Source organism: Cannabis sativa, chromosome X (assembly GCF_029168945.1).
Source record: "Cannabis sativa cultivar Pink pepper isolate KNU-18-1 chromosome X, ASM2916894v1, whole genome shotgun sequence".
Lineage (NCBI taxonomy): Eukaryota > Viridiplantae > Streptophyta > Magnoliopsida > Rosales > Cannabaceae > Cannabis > Cannabis sativa.
This window is the reverse complement of record NC_083610.1, coordinates 13,120,002-13,137,816: the sequence shown is the minus strand read 5'-3', so window position 1 is coordinate 13,137,816 and position 17,815 is coordinate 13,120,002. Positions and strand designations below refer to the sequence as shown.

The following is a 17,815-nucleotide window of genomic DNA, read 5'->3' as shown; positions in this document are numbered from 1 at the left end:
TATTCTAATTCCATGCCTCCCCTGTAAAAGCATCTAAGTAACTACTACTTTTGACCGTGACAAAGAAGAATATATTGGCAATATATAGTAGAGAGAGTACGTGTGTGTGTGAGAAAGAGAAAACTCGTCTTTATCCTTTCTTTCAAGTACTTTGATATATTTTTTCTAAAAAAAAAATTGATCTAGATTTATCCAATGGAGATAAATACGCATATATCCTTGTAAAATATTATATAAATATATATTTATTCAATTACATATGCCATTAAACCGAGTAATTTACGTAGGGCCACTCTAAACCATGATGATTTATATGTACATATAAATTTAATTGAGAATATGTTCTACACTCATAAATTTTATATATGGTCATTAATTGACTAAGTATTTGAAACCAACATGCTTTATCATATATATTATATATATTAGAAACACTTCTCATCACAATCCCTTATATGTGTGGTCTTTTTTGTTTCGTTGATAAATTACTGTGAATTGGTGATTGATTGTTAAATAATATATATAAACTGAATTATTAATGGATCCAAAGAAAGTTGTATATGGCGATAATGATGATGAGTACGGTGAAAAAGAGATAAGAAAGGGTCGGTCATGGACAAAAGATGAGGACTCTATACTCGTTAATTATATTAAGAAACATGGAGAGGGTCGCTGGAACTTTCTTGCCTATGCTTCAGGTAATTATTATAATATTATATATATATATATATTTTTTTTCAATTATATATGACAATCCATTATTTAGTTACTAAATATTATAGATATATAGTAGAGGGATACATTGTATTAACACTTGTTAGAATTATTACAGGTCTTAAACGAACAGGGAAAAGCTGTAGATATAGATGGTTAAACTACTTGCACCCCAACATTCAACGTGGAAATTTTACCCTCCAAGAGCAGCTTAAGATTCTTCAGTTCCAATTCTCGTGGGGTAACCGGTAACTAAATATATATATATATATCTTATATTATTATATTATATGATATTACAAAAGAAAATATATTGAAATTAACATTCAAATAATTTGTAACGTACGTATTTTTCTTTACAGAAATTCATGTATGTATTTGCTTTGCGCCTATATAGTATATGCGCCTACCATAATTTCGTATCATTACCTAAATTCTCGAAAGTTTTCATACTCTTGACCACCCATAAGTAACAATCTGGGGCTATAGTCTCCACTAATAAAAATATTGACTTTTAAAAAATTAAATATAATTTTTTTAATTTGATAATTATAGACTATAATAATAAAAAAAGCCCCCATAAAATTAAATAAATATAGTAAGAATGATTATAATATATGTATAAATATTTTTTAATGATAAATAAGCCTCCACAAGATAAAAATTCTGGGTACGTCACTGCTCTTGACTATATTATTAAATGTAATGCACATATGTTTAATTACACTTTTAATTTTTATGGTTATAAATACTTTTAGTTATGTAATTAATCTTATTTTACGTTATTGACATTATTTTTTATTAAAAATATTTAATTTAAATGTTATTTTTATTTTAAAAAAACATAATAATATTTAAATTTTATTGTTAATTATAATTTTAGTTTAACAATAATATTTTTAATTTTATAACATTTAATTTTTAGAAATATCATACTTTCTCTCTCTCTTTTTTTTTTTTTTTTTTTTTGTAAAAATATAAAATTTTTAGTAACTATAATAGGTAACAACATCACATGAATAGTGATTCTTTTAGAGACATAAATAATTTTATATTTTATTGATTAAAAAGAAAATAATATAAGAAAAATAATTTTTTTTTAAGATATGTGGATTGGGTAAAAAATATTAATAGAAAAAAAAATTATAACTACAATAACTTTAAATTTGAATTTCAATGTCAAAAATGTATAGATATATATGGCTTATTTGACACAACTTTTAGAAAAGCTAAAAACTAACTTATTGAAAAATTTATGGAGAATGTTACAGCTAAAAGCTAAAGCTCATACGACCTAACTAATAATAAAAGATCAACTACAATAAATTATTTTTTACTAAAAATCTATTTAATTGTTTGCTATATATTACAAAAAGAACTATATTTTTTTTTGAACGAAAAAAATATTTAAAATAAATAAAATTTAATTTTCTTATTTTTATTTTGTGTTATAGTATTTTATATTTATATTTGTATTTTTACTATTAATTAACAAATTCCATCAACTTAGATTTACTTATAAACTAGAATATTTTTTTACAAGTGATAAAAATATAATTTAATAATAATATAAATTATTTTTTATCAAATGCATATAAATTAATATTGTGGAGAAAAAAGAATTAAAAAATATATATATATATATATATTTTTATATTTGTGATTATAATAAACTAGATTATAAGATTATTATTATTATTATTATTATTATTATTATTATTATTATTATTATTATTATAGAATCTTAAAAACTCACCACACTTTAAAATTTATAATTATCAAATACTCAGGTCAATTTTTTTCTATAATTCTCTTACTGCTGTTTTTTCTCATAGTATTGTTACAAGTGTTTTTTCTCACAACACTACTACAACTGTTTTTTCTCACAATATAATTGTGCCAAACCGACACATAGTCATAATTAATATAAAATAAAAGATAATAGAGATATGTATGGTGAATTTAACTTTAAATTGTAATATTTTAAAGATAAAAGATAAAAGAAATATATGTAGTGAGTTAAAATTTGAGCGTTTTGAAAAAAGAACAACACTTTTTGTTTTACAAAGACATTTAATATATCAAGTTAATGTTACCTATAATAAATTATATTCTTGGTTTTATCTTTAGATTACGTGTGTGCTTAGTTTTGTTTTTGTTTTTTTTTTTTTTGCTTAGTTTTCATTTTAAATATATAACAGTATTTTAGAAAAATACAATTTAAAATTTTCATAGGGAAGTAAATAAACACAAAATGTTAACAAAATATATAAAGCAATATTACAATTTTGTAAAATAAAGAAAAAATCACTTCTAAACTGTAAAGAATATTAAAGGAGAATATATTAGTAACTGTTAAAATTCTAAATACACAAAAGAAATAAGGAATAAGTGCCATGTTTTGAACCTGTAACCCGGCAATATATAAACAAATAAACTCTTAAGTACTGCAGTAATAGATAATGTTAACTATATTTTAAAATCTATAATAATAGAAAATCTCATACATACGTTAGAATTAATACCATGATATTTTGACCAAATCTGAAGCATATTCTCAGAGTTGTCCGAAAATTCTGAACACACAAAAAAGAAATAAAACAAGATGAAACATTGCAAAATGATTGTAGAGGCATCCCCACACATGATCAACTAATTAAAGCACAAAATATAAATATTGCTCAATAGTCAATAGTCTTGCCCACTATTATAGTATGTTATATGTATTGTAATGAATGAATATATTTATATAACTAACAGTTGGTCTAAGATTGCGGAATTGCTTCCTGGAAGAACAGACAACCAAATAAAGAACTATTGGAGAAGCAGAGTTCAAAAGCAAGCAAAGCAACTGAAATGTGAGGTCAATAGTCAACAATTCAGAGACATTATGGGCAACGTCTTAATACCCCGTTTGACTGAGCAAATCCAATATTTGACCCAAAATACTTGTACAAATGTTCATCATCATAATCCATCCATCACCCGGGGTGCTGACCCGACCACCCGACTCAATATTACTATGCCAGCTGCTACTTCATCAAATGACGTCGTACTATTCCAACCCAATTATTATGACAATGATGACCTACTCATGTTACTCCAACCAGACGACCACGTTGCTACTACTGCTGATCCTTTTGGACATTACTCCTTTGAATATAATGAAAGTCCTAATACATTTTGGAACACTCAGAGCTTTATATGATATAAATATATATATATATATATATATATATGTATGTACATGCATGGCTTCCCGTGCTGATATATATTTATATAAATATATAATAATATTGCATAACAGATCGCTGCAGATTCCGGAAATGCCCTTAGGCAAACTCGACCAGACTAACAACCTCAAACTAATCACTTCATGTAAAGAATTTCCTAAGTGACTAAACAGGAGAAAACACAGAAGGGAAATGGTAATTTTTAAAATAACAACAGCAAATAAGTAATTTTTAAAAAGAATACATAATGTGACAAGTGATGTTTAGCTGACACCATCTTACAACAAAATTATACATACACCATAGTAACACAATATATTAGAATGACTTACAATTTGCTTGGACAAAATAATTATTTGTGTTATTATGATGGGAAAATGCCTTTAGTTTTTCACTTTGAACTCTGGTTTGACTTTTGAAATCACATTTGAGAATGCATTATCCAACACAGAAGAGAAAAATTACAAACTGAGTTGTTGTATTAATATGCTTTATCATTGTCTAATGGTGTTGTTTTCACTTATCAACTTACAAACTTAGTTATAATTGTATTAGTATGCTTTATCATTATCTAAATTGTGTTGTTTTCATTTATCAATTATGCAATTGATATATAATGTTAAATCTTCTTTTAGAGGACTCTATGAGAATAACAGAGAATTCAAGGAATTAATCTCAATTTAAAGGCCTAAATTATTTCATCCAAATTCTTTAATTATTGTCATCTAAACCAAGAAAAACAAAAGCTAATGATGATAGTACTCCTAATAATCTTTGTTTACTTATCATCTTGATGGTGTACAATTCATTTTTTTTTTCTAGAAAATGGGAAGAAAAACAGATATGAGTAAAAGAACAAATGGTACATATCAACCACAATATCACTGCAATAAATAAAGTTTTCCATAATACAAGTATTATAAAAAGCGGATCATAATATACTTTATGAGAGACTAATGAAGGTTGTTTATATCGTAGGTGATGATCATTTCTATGATACATTTTTCCACTTATACTAAAGCATATATTATAATAAATTCTACCGTAATGCTTTTTCAATATTATTGTAATTTTTTCATATGCTTAAATGATCACTTTAGTATATTTTATGCGAACAAATATAATTAATTGCTGCTCACAGTCGGTATTAACATATAATGACATAATTATATAATCGATAACATACTTTGGGCCATTAGGACTTGACAATTGATTCTCTCCCATTGGACATGTAGGCCTATTTGGCCCATAATTCCTCACAAAAGTGGTCTATATAAGTGATTAAGGTGGAATAGGTGTGGCCATGTTGAGAGAATAGAAGAGTAGTTTACATTATGCCCAAGCTTTCTTGTTTTTCTATATGTGTAGATCAAAGAGGTTTATTAAATCAACAGTGGTCATAGCTCTTGAAGATTCAACACTAAATATTAAATGAGGTATATTTGCTAATTTTAAAGTTAATGCTCTAAAATTAAATGTTTAATCTTCGGATGATATGAGCATAATTTTGTATTGATAATTATCGATAATAGCACGATCAATGTGTTTTAAATTTTAACAATTGGTATCATGAGCTTGTTCATTTAATTTTACGGCTTTAATTTGGCATAAAACTTATTTTTTTAAAATATGATTTTTTCAGTAATAATAATTTTGAAAGAATATTAGCGGAAAAACTATGTGATTAAACTTTATATTTTTTAACACTTAACCGCAGAAACTAAAATTTTGATGGCAAAACCTACTAAACTCCCATTCCGTTTTGCTCTTTACACTTCTGTGAAAAAACCTCAATTAAGTTCCACAATAGACTGCCCGCGTGTATATGTGTGTACGAGTGAAAAAATTTTAGTGGTCTACGTAATATTAATTTTAAATATTTAAAAAATTTAAAAATTAGAAAAAAAAAATTAAAACTTCTTTACTTTTTTTTCTTCTTTTTTCTTTCAAAAACTTTGTAAAATCCTAAATTTATCTTTCTCTCTCTCAGCTCTCCCTCCTAGACCCTCTCTTTCTCTCTCTCGTCTCTTCGTTTTGGACCTCGCCGCCTTGGACCTTGCCGGAGCTGAAGCACCTAGGTTCTCACCGAAGCTCCCTCTTTCTCTTGAGCCATTTGCCCTCTCTTTCCAATCTTCTCCTTCCTAGGCCCTCTCTTTCTCTCTCTTCGTGGTGGACCTCACTGGAGCTGAAGCTCCACGTGTGTCTTCTCTCTCTCGATCTACCCTTTATATCTTTCTCTCGATTTACCATCTCTTTGTCTCTCTCAATCTTCTCCTCCCAGGTTCTCTCTCTCTCTCTCTCTCTCTCTCTCTCTCTCTCTCTCTCTATCTCTCTCCGTCTTTTCTATTTTCTCCCTTCGTGGTTGACTTCGTTGGAGTCGAAGCACCACAACTCCTATTGAGCCATCTCTGGGTCCCATTGAGCCAATCAAAGCTCAATTTTGTTTCCCCATAGTTGAAAAGTTTTAGATCCCAATTGAGCACTTCTGGGTCCTAATTTCGTTTATAATTTTAGATTTAGGTTAAAGTTGTGGTGGTTGTTGTTATTTGTGGTGATATTTTTTTTTGTGATTTGTGGTGGTTGTTTTAGTAGTAGCTTTAGTGGTAGTGACTGTGGTGGTAGTGACAATGGAGTTGAAGAAGGAGAAGGAAGATACGTTATCAAATTAGGGTTTCAGGAAAAAAGAAAAAATAAAATAAAATATCTTTTTTTATATAATTTTTAAACTATATTTTATAATTATTTTTAAAAATTAATATTATGTAGACCACTAAAAATTTGCTACGTGTACACTCAACTGAGATTTTTTACAAAAGTATGAAGAGAAAAATAGAATGGGAGTTCAGTAGGTTTTGTTGTCAAAATTTTTTCTTTTGTTGTTAAGTGTTAAAAATATAAAATTCAGGTAGTTTTGCCACCAATATCCCATTTTAAAATAATTTTTTTATGATGTACAAATTGGATTTAATATTGAGTTACTAGGTTTAAACTATGATTTTGCCCAACGCTACTGAATTTTGTATTCTCAAGTTTTTCTAAGCTTAAGCCGATAATTCTATTGGAACTTTAGGGATTCAACTCAAGGTAAGCCTCTTTATTCCCTTCTCCTTGAATTTTTATGTTTGGAGTTGGGTTTTCTGCATGAATTTGAGTTTAGGGTTGTTGTAGGTATTGTTTAGAATTGTTTGGGTATTCTCAAGTTAAATTAATTTATTGAGCTGATTTATAAGTTAGAATTGATGCTTGGTGTAGTGTTTGAGCAAGGTTTGAGTTTTAGAGCTCAAACTTTGCTGTTCAATGGTGATTTGTGTTTCGATGGGTGTTATTAGGTTTTACTGCTTTAATTAACTTGTTGTGGTTTAAATAGGTGGTCTGGAAGGTTTTAATTCATTTGGGATCGATTTGGTTTGTTTAAAAAGTTTTTGACATTTCTGCACTGAACCAGTCGACCGGTTCTGTATGGACTTGTAGGAATCAAAATTTTGGTCCATTCCCAAGCAGACCCCACAAAACTGGCTTTCTAGTTGGGAAACCTGTAACACCCTAACTAGCATAGGCGTATTACGTGATTTTTAAACATACTGTGCAGCTCGTTGCTAATCAACGAGGTTTATGAAAAACGTGATTAATTAAAATTTTTGCTTTTTAATTAAACTTGTAAAATATTTATACAAAAGACTCGAGATCCCGATTACAAAACTATTTATAAAATTTTACTGTCTATACGAAATACTTGTTGCCTAGCGACTAATTACAAAAATAGCCTCGCTGTCCCGATGATCGTACGGTCCAGGCCTAACCGTCCCGACATGTACAATCTTCATAGGCTCGTTCACGGTCCATCAGCCCTAGCCTTGCCTTTACCTACACATAAACATAGCACTGTGAGTCGACAGACTCAGTAAGAAAAGCATAATAATACTCATACATAAATCCCGGTCATGATCAGACCCCCATACCCCTGACCATAACCCTAACTGCCGTGTCCAACACGATACTGAGTCCCCCTAACTGCCGTGTCCAACACGAGTTCTGAACGTTCATAGGGACGGTACTATTGACAAGCAACAGCCTAATCGGTCAAACCGGTCATACTCCGGCTGCTGGTCATACTCCAGCCTGTACCGACGTGTTACAGTATCAGCCTAATCGGTCGAACTGGTCAAACTCCAGCCTGTACCGACGTGATACGTCAAATAGTACGGAACCACCAACCTAAGTATCAGCCTAATCGGTCGAACCGGTCATACTCCGGCTGCTGGTCATACTCCAGCCTGTACCGACGTGATACAGTGTCAGCCTAATCGGTCGAACTGGTCATACTCCAACTGTTGGTCATACTCCAGCCTGTACCGACGTGACACAGTCGGATGATTCGAAGCCAACATACATATCTAATGTAATCTAACAGGCTTCCTACATGCACGCTAAACATGTAATATACATATGCATACTGTTATACTAATCTTACCTGGATTCCGAATTCAGGTGTGCCGATCAACCTGACTGGAACGGGCGCGACGGATTACAGGCTCCTAAACCATAACAATCACAACACTATAAGTGATACGCTAAATCACTTCCCGGTGACTTAAACTAGGAACTAAAAGTTTCCCTATCGATAAAAAGCATGGCAATACCCCAAATAACATAAAAACGAGAGAATCTAGGGTTTCTGAAAATTGCCCAGCCGGCAGACCGGTTGTCCAATCGGAATTCCGGTTCTGGAAATTTTCAAAACCCCATCCGAAATTCCGGATGCACAACCGGAATTCCGGTTCCTCGCAGGCAGAATTTCAAAAATTCACAACTCAACCAAATCACATCCAAACAACCTCAAACCTTCCAGACCTGTTCTATAGGACCCAAATAACATTTCTAAAGCAACAAAACCAAGCTTTAAGCACAGAAACACATTTCACCATTGGAGGTTCAAGATTGAGTTCAAAAACTCAAAACTTGACTAAACCTCCAAACAGCCACTAAATCAAGCATATATAAACCTATTTCAACATAAATTAATACCAGAAAACACAACATAACAGTAGCAGCAACCACAACAACGAAAATCAAAACTTTACTTTGAAAACCATAGCACTTGAACAAAATTTCTCAAACTTGAACAAAGATAACTAGCATGCATGAAACCTACTTAATTCCATTCAATTCAAGCATAGAAAACCACAGAAAGCAACCTAGAACTACAGCAGCAAACTTCATCATCTTTCTTTAAAAACTCTAGCTTTGAACTAAAAACTACCAACTTGAATCAAAGCAAACAACATGCATCAAACTAGCTCTAAACCACTCAAAATAACAAGATTAATCCTCTATAAACAACAACAAAATCATGAAAACTACTAAATGACATAAAATGCATCTCAGAATTCAATAATAACAGTATAAATAATTATTTAAATAGCTATAAATAATTTCATAATTAAATATGATTAACTGCTAATTTCTAAATTAAACTAAGCGGTCTTTACAACTATTCCCCCCTTAAAAGGATTTCGTCCCCGAAATCTAACCTGAATAACTCTGGATATTGAGCTCTCATATCTGACTCTAGCTCCCAGGTGGCTTCTTCCACCTTGTTGTTTCTCCAGAGAACTTTGACCAATGCTATGGTCTTATTCCGAAGGACTTTATCCTTTCTATCCAGGATCTGCACTGGCTGTTCTTCTTAAGTCATATCTGGCTGCAATTCTAGGCTCTCATAACTAAGTATATGAGAGGGATCTGAAACGTATTTTCTCAACACCGAGACATGGAATACGTTGTGAACTGCTGATAAAGCTGAAGGCAATGCTAACCGGTATGCCACTTGACCTATCTTCTCGAGAATCTCGAAAGGTCTTGTAAATCTAGGACATAACTTGCCTCTTTTCCCGAAACGTTTGATCCCCTACTTGGAACTCAACATCTCTGCGTTTCGGATCTGCATAACTTTTCTGTCTACTCTGTGAGGCAAGCATTCTAGCTTTTATCTTCTCTATTGCTTCATTGGTCCGCTGCACTGACTCTGGTCCTAAGTATTTCCTCTCCCCTATCTCATCCCAGTGGATGGGAGATCTACACTTCCTACCGTATAACAGTTCATAGGGAGCCATCCCTATCGTACTCTGATAACTGTTGTTGTAAGAAAATTCTATCAACGGTAGATATTTATTCCAAGAGCCTTCAAAATCCATAACACATGCTCGTAACATGTCCTCCAATATCTGAATTGTCCTTTCGGACTGACCATCGGTCTGAGGATGGAATGCTGTACTGAATTTCAGCTTTGTACCCATTGCTCGTTGCAAAATTCTGCCAAAATTTGGAGGTGAACTTCAGATCCCTATCCGAAACTATAGACTTCGGTACCCCATGAAGTCTTACAATCTCTCTGTCATACAATTCTGCCAACTGATCCACTGTAAATGTTGTTCTAACAGGCAAGAAATGAGCAAATTTCGTGAATCGATCCACCACTACCCAGATGGAATCGAACAAGCCTGTGGTTCTAGGTAACCCGACCACAAAATCCATCGTGATATCTTCCCACTTCCATTCAAGTAGGGTTAAAGGCTGCAACAACCCTGCTGGTTTTTGATGTTCAGCCTTAATCTGCTGACAAGTGAGGCACCTCGATACGAATTCTACCAAATTCTTCTTCATATCGCTCCACCAGAAGTACGGTTTAAGATCTTGGTACATCTTAGTGGTGCCGGGATGCAGAGAATAAGGGGTAGAATGAGCCTCCTCAAAGATCTCATTCCTGAGTTCCATACTATTCGGAACACAAACCCTAGCTTTATACAGAAGCATCCCGTTGTCTGACACTGAGAAATCCCTGGCTTGACTAGCCAAAACCTCATCACTGATCTTCACTAACTCTGGATCAGTCATCTGAGCGGCTTTAATTCTTTCCAACAGATCAGATTGCAGCGTTAAGTTGTGAAGCTCACCTACCACAAACTCAATGTTGGATCTAACCATGTCCTCTGCTAGCTGCGGTGAGATCTGAACCATGCTAGCTACCTGCCCGGGACCCTTTCTGGTCAGGGCATCGGCCACTACATTGGCCTTCCCAGGGTGGTAGAGAATCTCACAGTCGTAATCTTCTACTAATTTCAACCAACGTCTCTGTCTCATGTTCAAATCTTTCTGAGTAAAGAAATACTTGAGACTTTTATGGTTGGTATAAATTTCACACCTTTCTCCATAAAGGTAATGCCGCCAGATCTTCAATGCAAAAACCACCGCGGCCAACTCTAGATCATGAGTCGGATAGCGCTGTTCATAATCCTTTAACTGACGGGAGGCATAAGCGATGACCCGATCGGCTTGCATCAACACACACCCCAGACCCTATCTGGATGCATCACAATAAACTACGAATTTCTCGCTGTTTGAAGGCAAAGCTAGCACTGGAGCGGTAATCAACCTCTGCTTCAGCTCCTGAAAACTAGCTTCGCACTTGTCTGACCAGACAAACCGCTGATTCTTCTTTGTATGTTCGGTTAAAGGTGTTGAAATTTTAGAAAACCCTTCCACGAACCTACGATAGTACCCAGCTAAACCCAAGAAGCTTCTGATCTCTATCACTGTCTTCGGTCTCGGCCAATCCCTGACGGATTTGATCTTCCCGGGATCCACCTTGATCCCATCTTTGCTCACAATGTGCCCTAAGAAGGACACCTGAGATAGCCGAAATTTGCATTTCTTGAACTTGGCATAAATCTTGTGTTCCCGAAGCCGTTGCAGTACCATCTGAAGATGTAACTCATCCTCCTCTTCTAACTGAGAGTACACAAGGATGTCATCGATAAACACAATCACACAGATATCGAGGAAATCCTTGAATACTCTATTCATCAAGTCCATGAATGCTGCAGGAGCATTGGTTAGTCCGAACGACATAACCAGGAATTCATAATGTCCATACCTAGTGCGGAAAGCCGTCTTCGGAATGTCCTCCTCTCGGATTCTTAACTGATGATAACCCGAACGGAGATCAATCTTAGAAAATACCGTCTTCCCCTGAAGCTGATCGAACAAATCATCGATCCTAGGTAATGGATATTTATTCTTCACTGTCAGCTTGTTCAATTCTCTATAATCGATGCACATCCTCATAGTTCCATCTTTCTTCTTGACGAATAAAACTGGGGCTCCCCAGGGTGACACACTAGGCCGAATAAACCCGATGTCAAACAACCCCTGGAGCTGAATCTTTAAATCCTTAAGTTCAGCGGGAGCCATTCTATATGGGGCTTTGGAAACCGGTTCCACACCTTGGAAGTTCTTCGGGAAAATAATTTCCGAACCACCTTAATGTCCTCCGGCCGAATGGTATCTGGCCGAGTGGTGTCCATCACCACGGCCAGAAACCCTAAGCATCCACCATGCAATAATTCCCTAGCTGACATGGCCGAAATCACCGGGATTCGAGATCCCCGAACCGAACCAACAAACACAAAAGGTTCTTCACTTTCCGGTTGGAAGATCACCATCTTCCTTTTGCAATCAATACAAGCCGAATATTTCGATAGGAAATCCATTCCTAAAAGAATATCGAACTCTACTAGGCTCATCTCTTATCAAGTCAGCACTTAACTCTCTACCATCTATTCTGATCGGCATAGACCTAATCCACCTTTTGGAGATAACTAACTTTCCGCCAGGTAATAGGGTTCCATCCTTGATTCATAACTATCATACGGTCTATCCAATTTACTAAAGATTCTGGCAGCCACACAAAAACATCCTTCACCTAAGCACTCACCCGGAGGATGCCTCTTACTAATGAGACACTCCGGTAGGAATAACGGGTCTCAACACTACCCTGACGACCGCCTTGATTCTGGTTCCCTCGGAACCTCTTGTTCTGCCCCGAGCCACCGGATGTAGTGGATGATTTCCTCCTCTAGTCCATTGCCGAACCACTACCTCCCCTGCTGAAACCTAACGCAGGAGGGGTAGGAGCCCCGCCACATACTGAAGTCCTAACTGATTCCAACATACATCTAACTGCGCCCTCAACTTGCACTGCCTTCTCCACAATCTCAGCATAGGTGGTCTTGTCGTCGGTAGTAACCATAAGGTCATAGTTGATCTTCACATTAAGTCCATCAAGATATTTTTCTTTCTTACTGAAATCGGTTGGCATAAATCCCGAGGCCAACCTCGCCGACCGATCAACTGCGTAGTGTATTCCATCACACTCATAAAATTAAATATTTTCGTAATCACTGTTAGCCACTGTTCGGCTTTCAAGACATCTGGACCTCTCAGAAAACCGGAGGTGCTTGCTTCCGGAACCTTTCATACAAGGGTTCCATTCAGTTTGCCGCTACCACTATCTCGGCCTGAGCAGTAGGGGCGGGTGCCACTGGAACTTCTGGCACCGGCACTGCAGGAGCACCCTGCTGCCTAAATCCCTAAATCTCATTATCTTGTTCCTCTATTCTGGCTTGCATTTCAGCAAACCTAACTTCTCAATTCTGGGCTTCTTAATTGACTTGGGCAGCCCGTGGCGCGTTAACATCACCCCGACCACGAGCCCTGCCCCTGGGACCTCTACCTCGGCCCGTAACACTTGGAGAAAAATTGAGCTCCTCGACCTTGATCTGACCCGACTGAGATGCCCTGACTCATAATATTTTTTCTGGCGTCCATCTAGTCTGAACAGCCTTGAAACCTCGAGTTGGCACTTCAGGTCACGATCATCGAGAGCTTACTAATGCCGCTTAATTTGGAAATTAAAAACGAAACATGTGCCTATTCTACTATCAGGCTACTAACATGCTTCCTATCAGGCTTTTCTTATTTCATAAAAATTAAATAAACTACTAAAGCAATAAAAGCTTACTGAACAGTAGAACGAGCTAACTGCTGATGATGATTGTACATGTCGTGACGATCTTCGGAAGACAACCTGGCGGCTCTGATACCAAATTGTAACACCCTAACTAGCATAGGCGTATTACGTGATTTTTAAACATACTGTGCAGCTCGTTGCTAATCAACGAGGTTTATGGAAAACGTAATTAATTAAAATTTTTGCTTTTTAATTAAACTTGTAAAATATTTATACAAAAGACTCGGGATCCCGATTACAAAACCATTTACAAAAGTTTACTGTCTATACAAAATACTTGTCGCCTAACCGCCCCGACATGTACAATCTTCATAGGCTCGTTCACGGTCCATCAGCCCTAGCCTTGCCTTTACCTACACATAAACATAGCACTGTGAGTCGACAGACTCAGTAAGAAAAGCATAATAATACTCATACATAAATCCCGGTCATGATCAAACGCCCATACCCCTGACCATAACCCTAACTGCCGTGTCCAACACGATACTGAGTCCCCCTAACTGCCGTGTCCAACACGGTACTGAGTTCTGAACGTTCATAGGGACGGTACTATTGACAAGTAACAGCCTAATCGGTCGAACCGGTCATACTCCGGCTGCTGGTCATACTCCGGCTGTCTGACGTGTTACGGTATCGGCCTAATCGGTCGAAGTGGTCATACTCCGGTTCTTGGTCATACTCCGGCTGTCTGAGCGTGATACAGTGTCAGCCTAATCGGTCGAACTGGTCATACTTCAGCTGCTGGTCATACTCCAGCCTGTACCGACGTCACACAGTCGGATGATTTGAAGCCAACATACATATCTAATGTAATCTAAAAGGCTTCCTACATGCACGCTAAACATGTAATCTACATATGCATACTGTTATACTAATCTTACCTGGATTCCGAATTCAGGTGTCTTTGATCAACTTTTGGAACGAATCACGCGGCGGATTACAGGCTCCTAAACCATAACAATCACAACACTATAAGTGATACGCTAAATCACTTCCCGGAGACTTAAACTAGGAACTAAAAGTTTCCCTATCGATAAAAAGCATGGCAATACCCCAAATAACATAAAAACGAGAGAATCTAGGGTTTCTAAAAATTGCCCAACCGGCAGACCGGTTGTGCAACTGGAATTCCAGTTCTGGAAATTTTCAAAACCCCATCCGAAATTCCGGATGCACAACCGGAATTCCGGTTCCTCGCAGGCAGAATTTCAAAAATTCACAACTCAACCAAATCACATCCAAACAACCTCAAACCTTCCGGGACACATTCTATAGGACCCAAATAACATTTCTAAAGCAACAAAACCAAGCTTTAAGCACAGAAACACATTTCACCATTGGAGGTTCAAGATTGAATTCAAAAACTCGAAACTTGACTAAACCTCCAAACAGCCACTAAATCAAGCATAACTAAACCTATTTCAACATAAATTAATACCAGAAAACACAACATAACAGTAGCAGCAACCACAGCAACGAAAATCAAAACTTTACTTTGAAAACCATAGCTTTTGAACAAAATTTCTCAAACTTGAACAAAGATAACTAGCATGCATTAAACCTACTTAATTCCATTCAATTCAAGCATAGAAAACCACAGAAAACAACCTAGAACTACAGCAGCAAACTTCATCATCTTTCTTTAAAAACTCTAGCTTTGAACTAAAAACTACCGAATTGAATCAAAGCAAACAACATGCATCAAACTAGCTCTAAACCACTCAAAATAACAAGATTAATCCTCTATAAACAACAACAAAATCACAGCAGCAATCAACACAACAATTCAACATGCAACAATCATCTTTTTAAGCATTTTCAATAAATTACAAAAAGGAAAGGTATAGAAACCTTACCAACACTTGGAGAACACTAGATTGGATGAATTTAACTAGAATCACTAAGAAGAAGCCACAAATCCTTGCTGCACAAGGAGGCCGAAAGAGAGAGAGACTAGAGAGAAAAGCCATTTTTCTAATTTTTTCTAATTTCATCCTTTGAAATCAAATGAGGGTAAAAGCATAATAACTCTTTTATTTCAGCCCACATAATAATCAAATAACATTTAATTTCTAATTATTAAGTCCACTAAAGGACAAAATATCATTGGGGCAAAAAGACCATTTTGCCCCTCCACACTAAAATAACAAAAATAACACTAAAGGGGTATTTTTGGGAAATTCTAAATTCCCGGCCATTCCCAACATTCCCAATGTCTAATAAACCGTCCCAATCTACTAACATACTAAGTTGTGATTTTACTGAGCCAAACACCGAGTTCCATGTTACCGGGCACCGGAGATGCAAAATTATGAAAACTACTAAATGACATAAAATGCATCTCAGAATTCAATAATAACAGTATAAATAATTATTTAAATAGCTATAAATAATTTCATAATTAAACATGATTAACTACTAATTTCCAAATTAAACTAAGCGGTCTTTACAAAACCAGTCTACCGGTTGGAGCAATTTAGGGCACTCTAGATTTTCCTATTTTTACAATATTTAGGGTATTGTCATATTATCCATCGATAGGGAAACTTTTAGTTTTGATTTTAAGTCCCCGAAAAAGTGATTTAGCGTGTCACTCACTAGTTTTACGAATAACTTAGGGGCCTATAAATCGTCGAGCAGCAATTCTACTCAAGTTGACCGACACACCTGAATTTGAAAATGAAGTAAGATTAGTATAATAATATGCATATGTGAATACATATTTAGCATACATGTTTATGATTAACTGTTAGATTACATTAGAATAGCAATATCAGTATACATAGAGCTATACTGGATACCGATGAATGTATGTTGGCTTAAGTACTATTTGATATTATCACATCGGTACCAGTAGAGTACCGAGTATAGGTTGATATTATGGTCAATAGTATTGTTGTATGAACGTTCTTGACTCAATAGTGTGTAAGACGCCGGGAAGGGTTATGGTTTGATGTATGGGTGCCTAATTGTAATCCGGTTTATATCTATGTTATGATTATACTTTTTTTACTGAGTCTGTCGACTCACAATTATTGTATATATGTGTAGGTAAGGGCAAAGCTATGCTGAACAATAGTGAGTGGAAGCGGATGAAGATTGTACATGTTGGGGCGGTTAGGCTTGGAGCATACGATCTTTGGGACAACAGGCTGTATTTTGAATGGTTTCTAGGCGACAACTTTTGTATCTAATGTTTTGTATTATGATTCTAAATATTTTAAGTACGGGATCCAGATTCTGTAAAAGATATTTATTTTCATTTAAGGAGTAATTAAATTAAAGTTTTAATAAATTATGGTTTTCAATAAACTTGTTCATTAGCAACGGATTGCACAATTAATATAAAATCACGATAATACGCCTAAACTAGTAGGGTGTTACAATTGTAGTCTTTAGAAAACCTAATTCACAAAATAAAATACCTACTGGGGTTGGCATTTCTATTTCAATTTTTTTTGCCTAATCCTGCTAATAATTGGTATAATCACTTGGAAAAAATATCAAAACAACAAGCGTGAAAAGGAAACATCAGGTAAGTGATTCATAAAAAAAAACATCAGGCAAGTGAAGTTTCACTTTTACTTGATTATCCTATTCGAAAGAAAAATTCGAACATCAATTGGTTATTCCACTTGTTTACAGAGCTTTTCGGCATGGGTAACTGTCATGGTAGCCTCATGTCATTTTTTCTATATCTTCATCATATGTTGCAGTTACATATGTTCTAGATGTTCATGCAGATGATATCACAGTCATCGCAGATAATGCAGATGATGTCGTAGGTAATACCTCAGACGTCACATATGCCATAGATGATGTCACAATGCCACAAATGATGTCGATGTCACACCAACCACCGCAGATCCCGGGAGTACAACCTACACCTTCACAACAAACTGGAGGGAATGATAATGGTGGTAATGATAATGATTCCACATCTTACATGTCTAATTTATTAAAATTATACAGCAATGTATAACAATGTATGAACTATTTT

General features: G+C 35.2%; 2 protein-coding genes across 2 annotated transcripts; both read left to right on the top strand.

Moving 5' to 3' along the window:
* Positions 1 to 257: 257 nt before the first annotated feature.
* On the top strand, positions 258 to 1,190 carry LOC133032198 (transcription factor MYB24-like). The gene is made up of 2 exons (XM_061106069.1): positions 258 to 698; positions 833 to 1,190. Exons 1-2 carry the CDS (start codon positions 539 to 541, stop codon positions 964 to 966), a joined length of 294 nt encoding a protein of 97 aa, XP_060962052.1. The 5' UTR covers positions 258 to 538; the 3' UTR covers positions 967 to 1,190.
* A 2,255-nt stretch (positions 1,191 to 3,445) lies between these two features.
* Positions 3,446 to 3,922, top strand: LOC133032038 (transcription factor MYB78-like). The gene has a single exon (XM_061105856.1). It carries the CDS (start codon positions 3,446 to 3,448, stop codon positions 3,920 to 3,922), a length of 477 nt encoding a protein of 158 aa, XP_060961839.1.
* Positions 3,923 to 17,815: the final 13,893 nt, after the last annotated feature.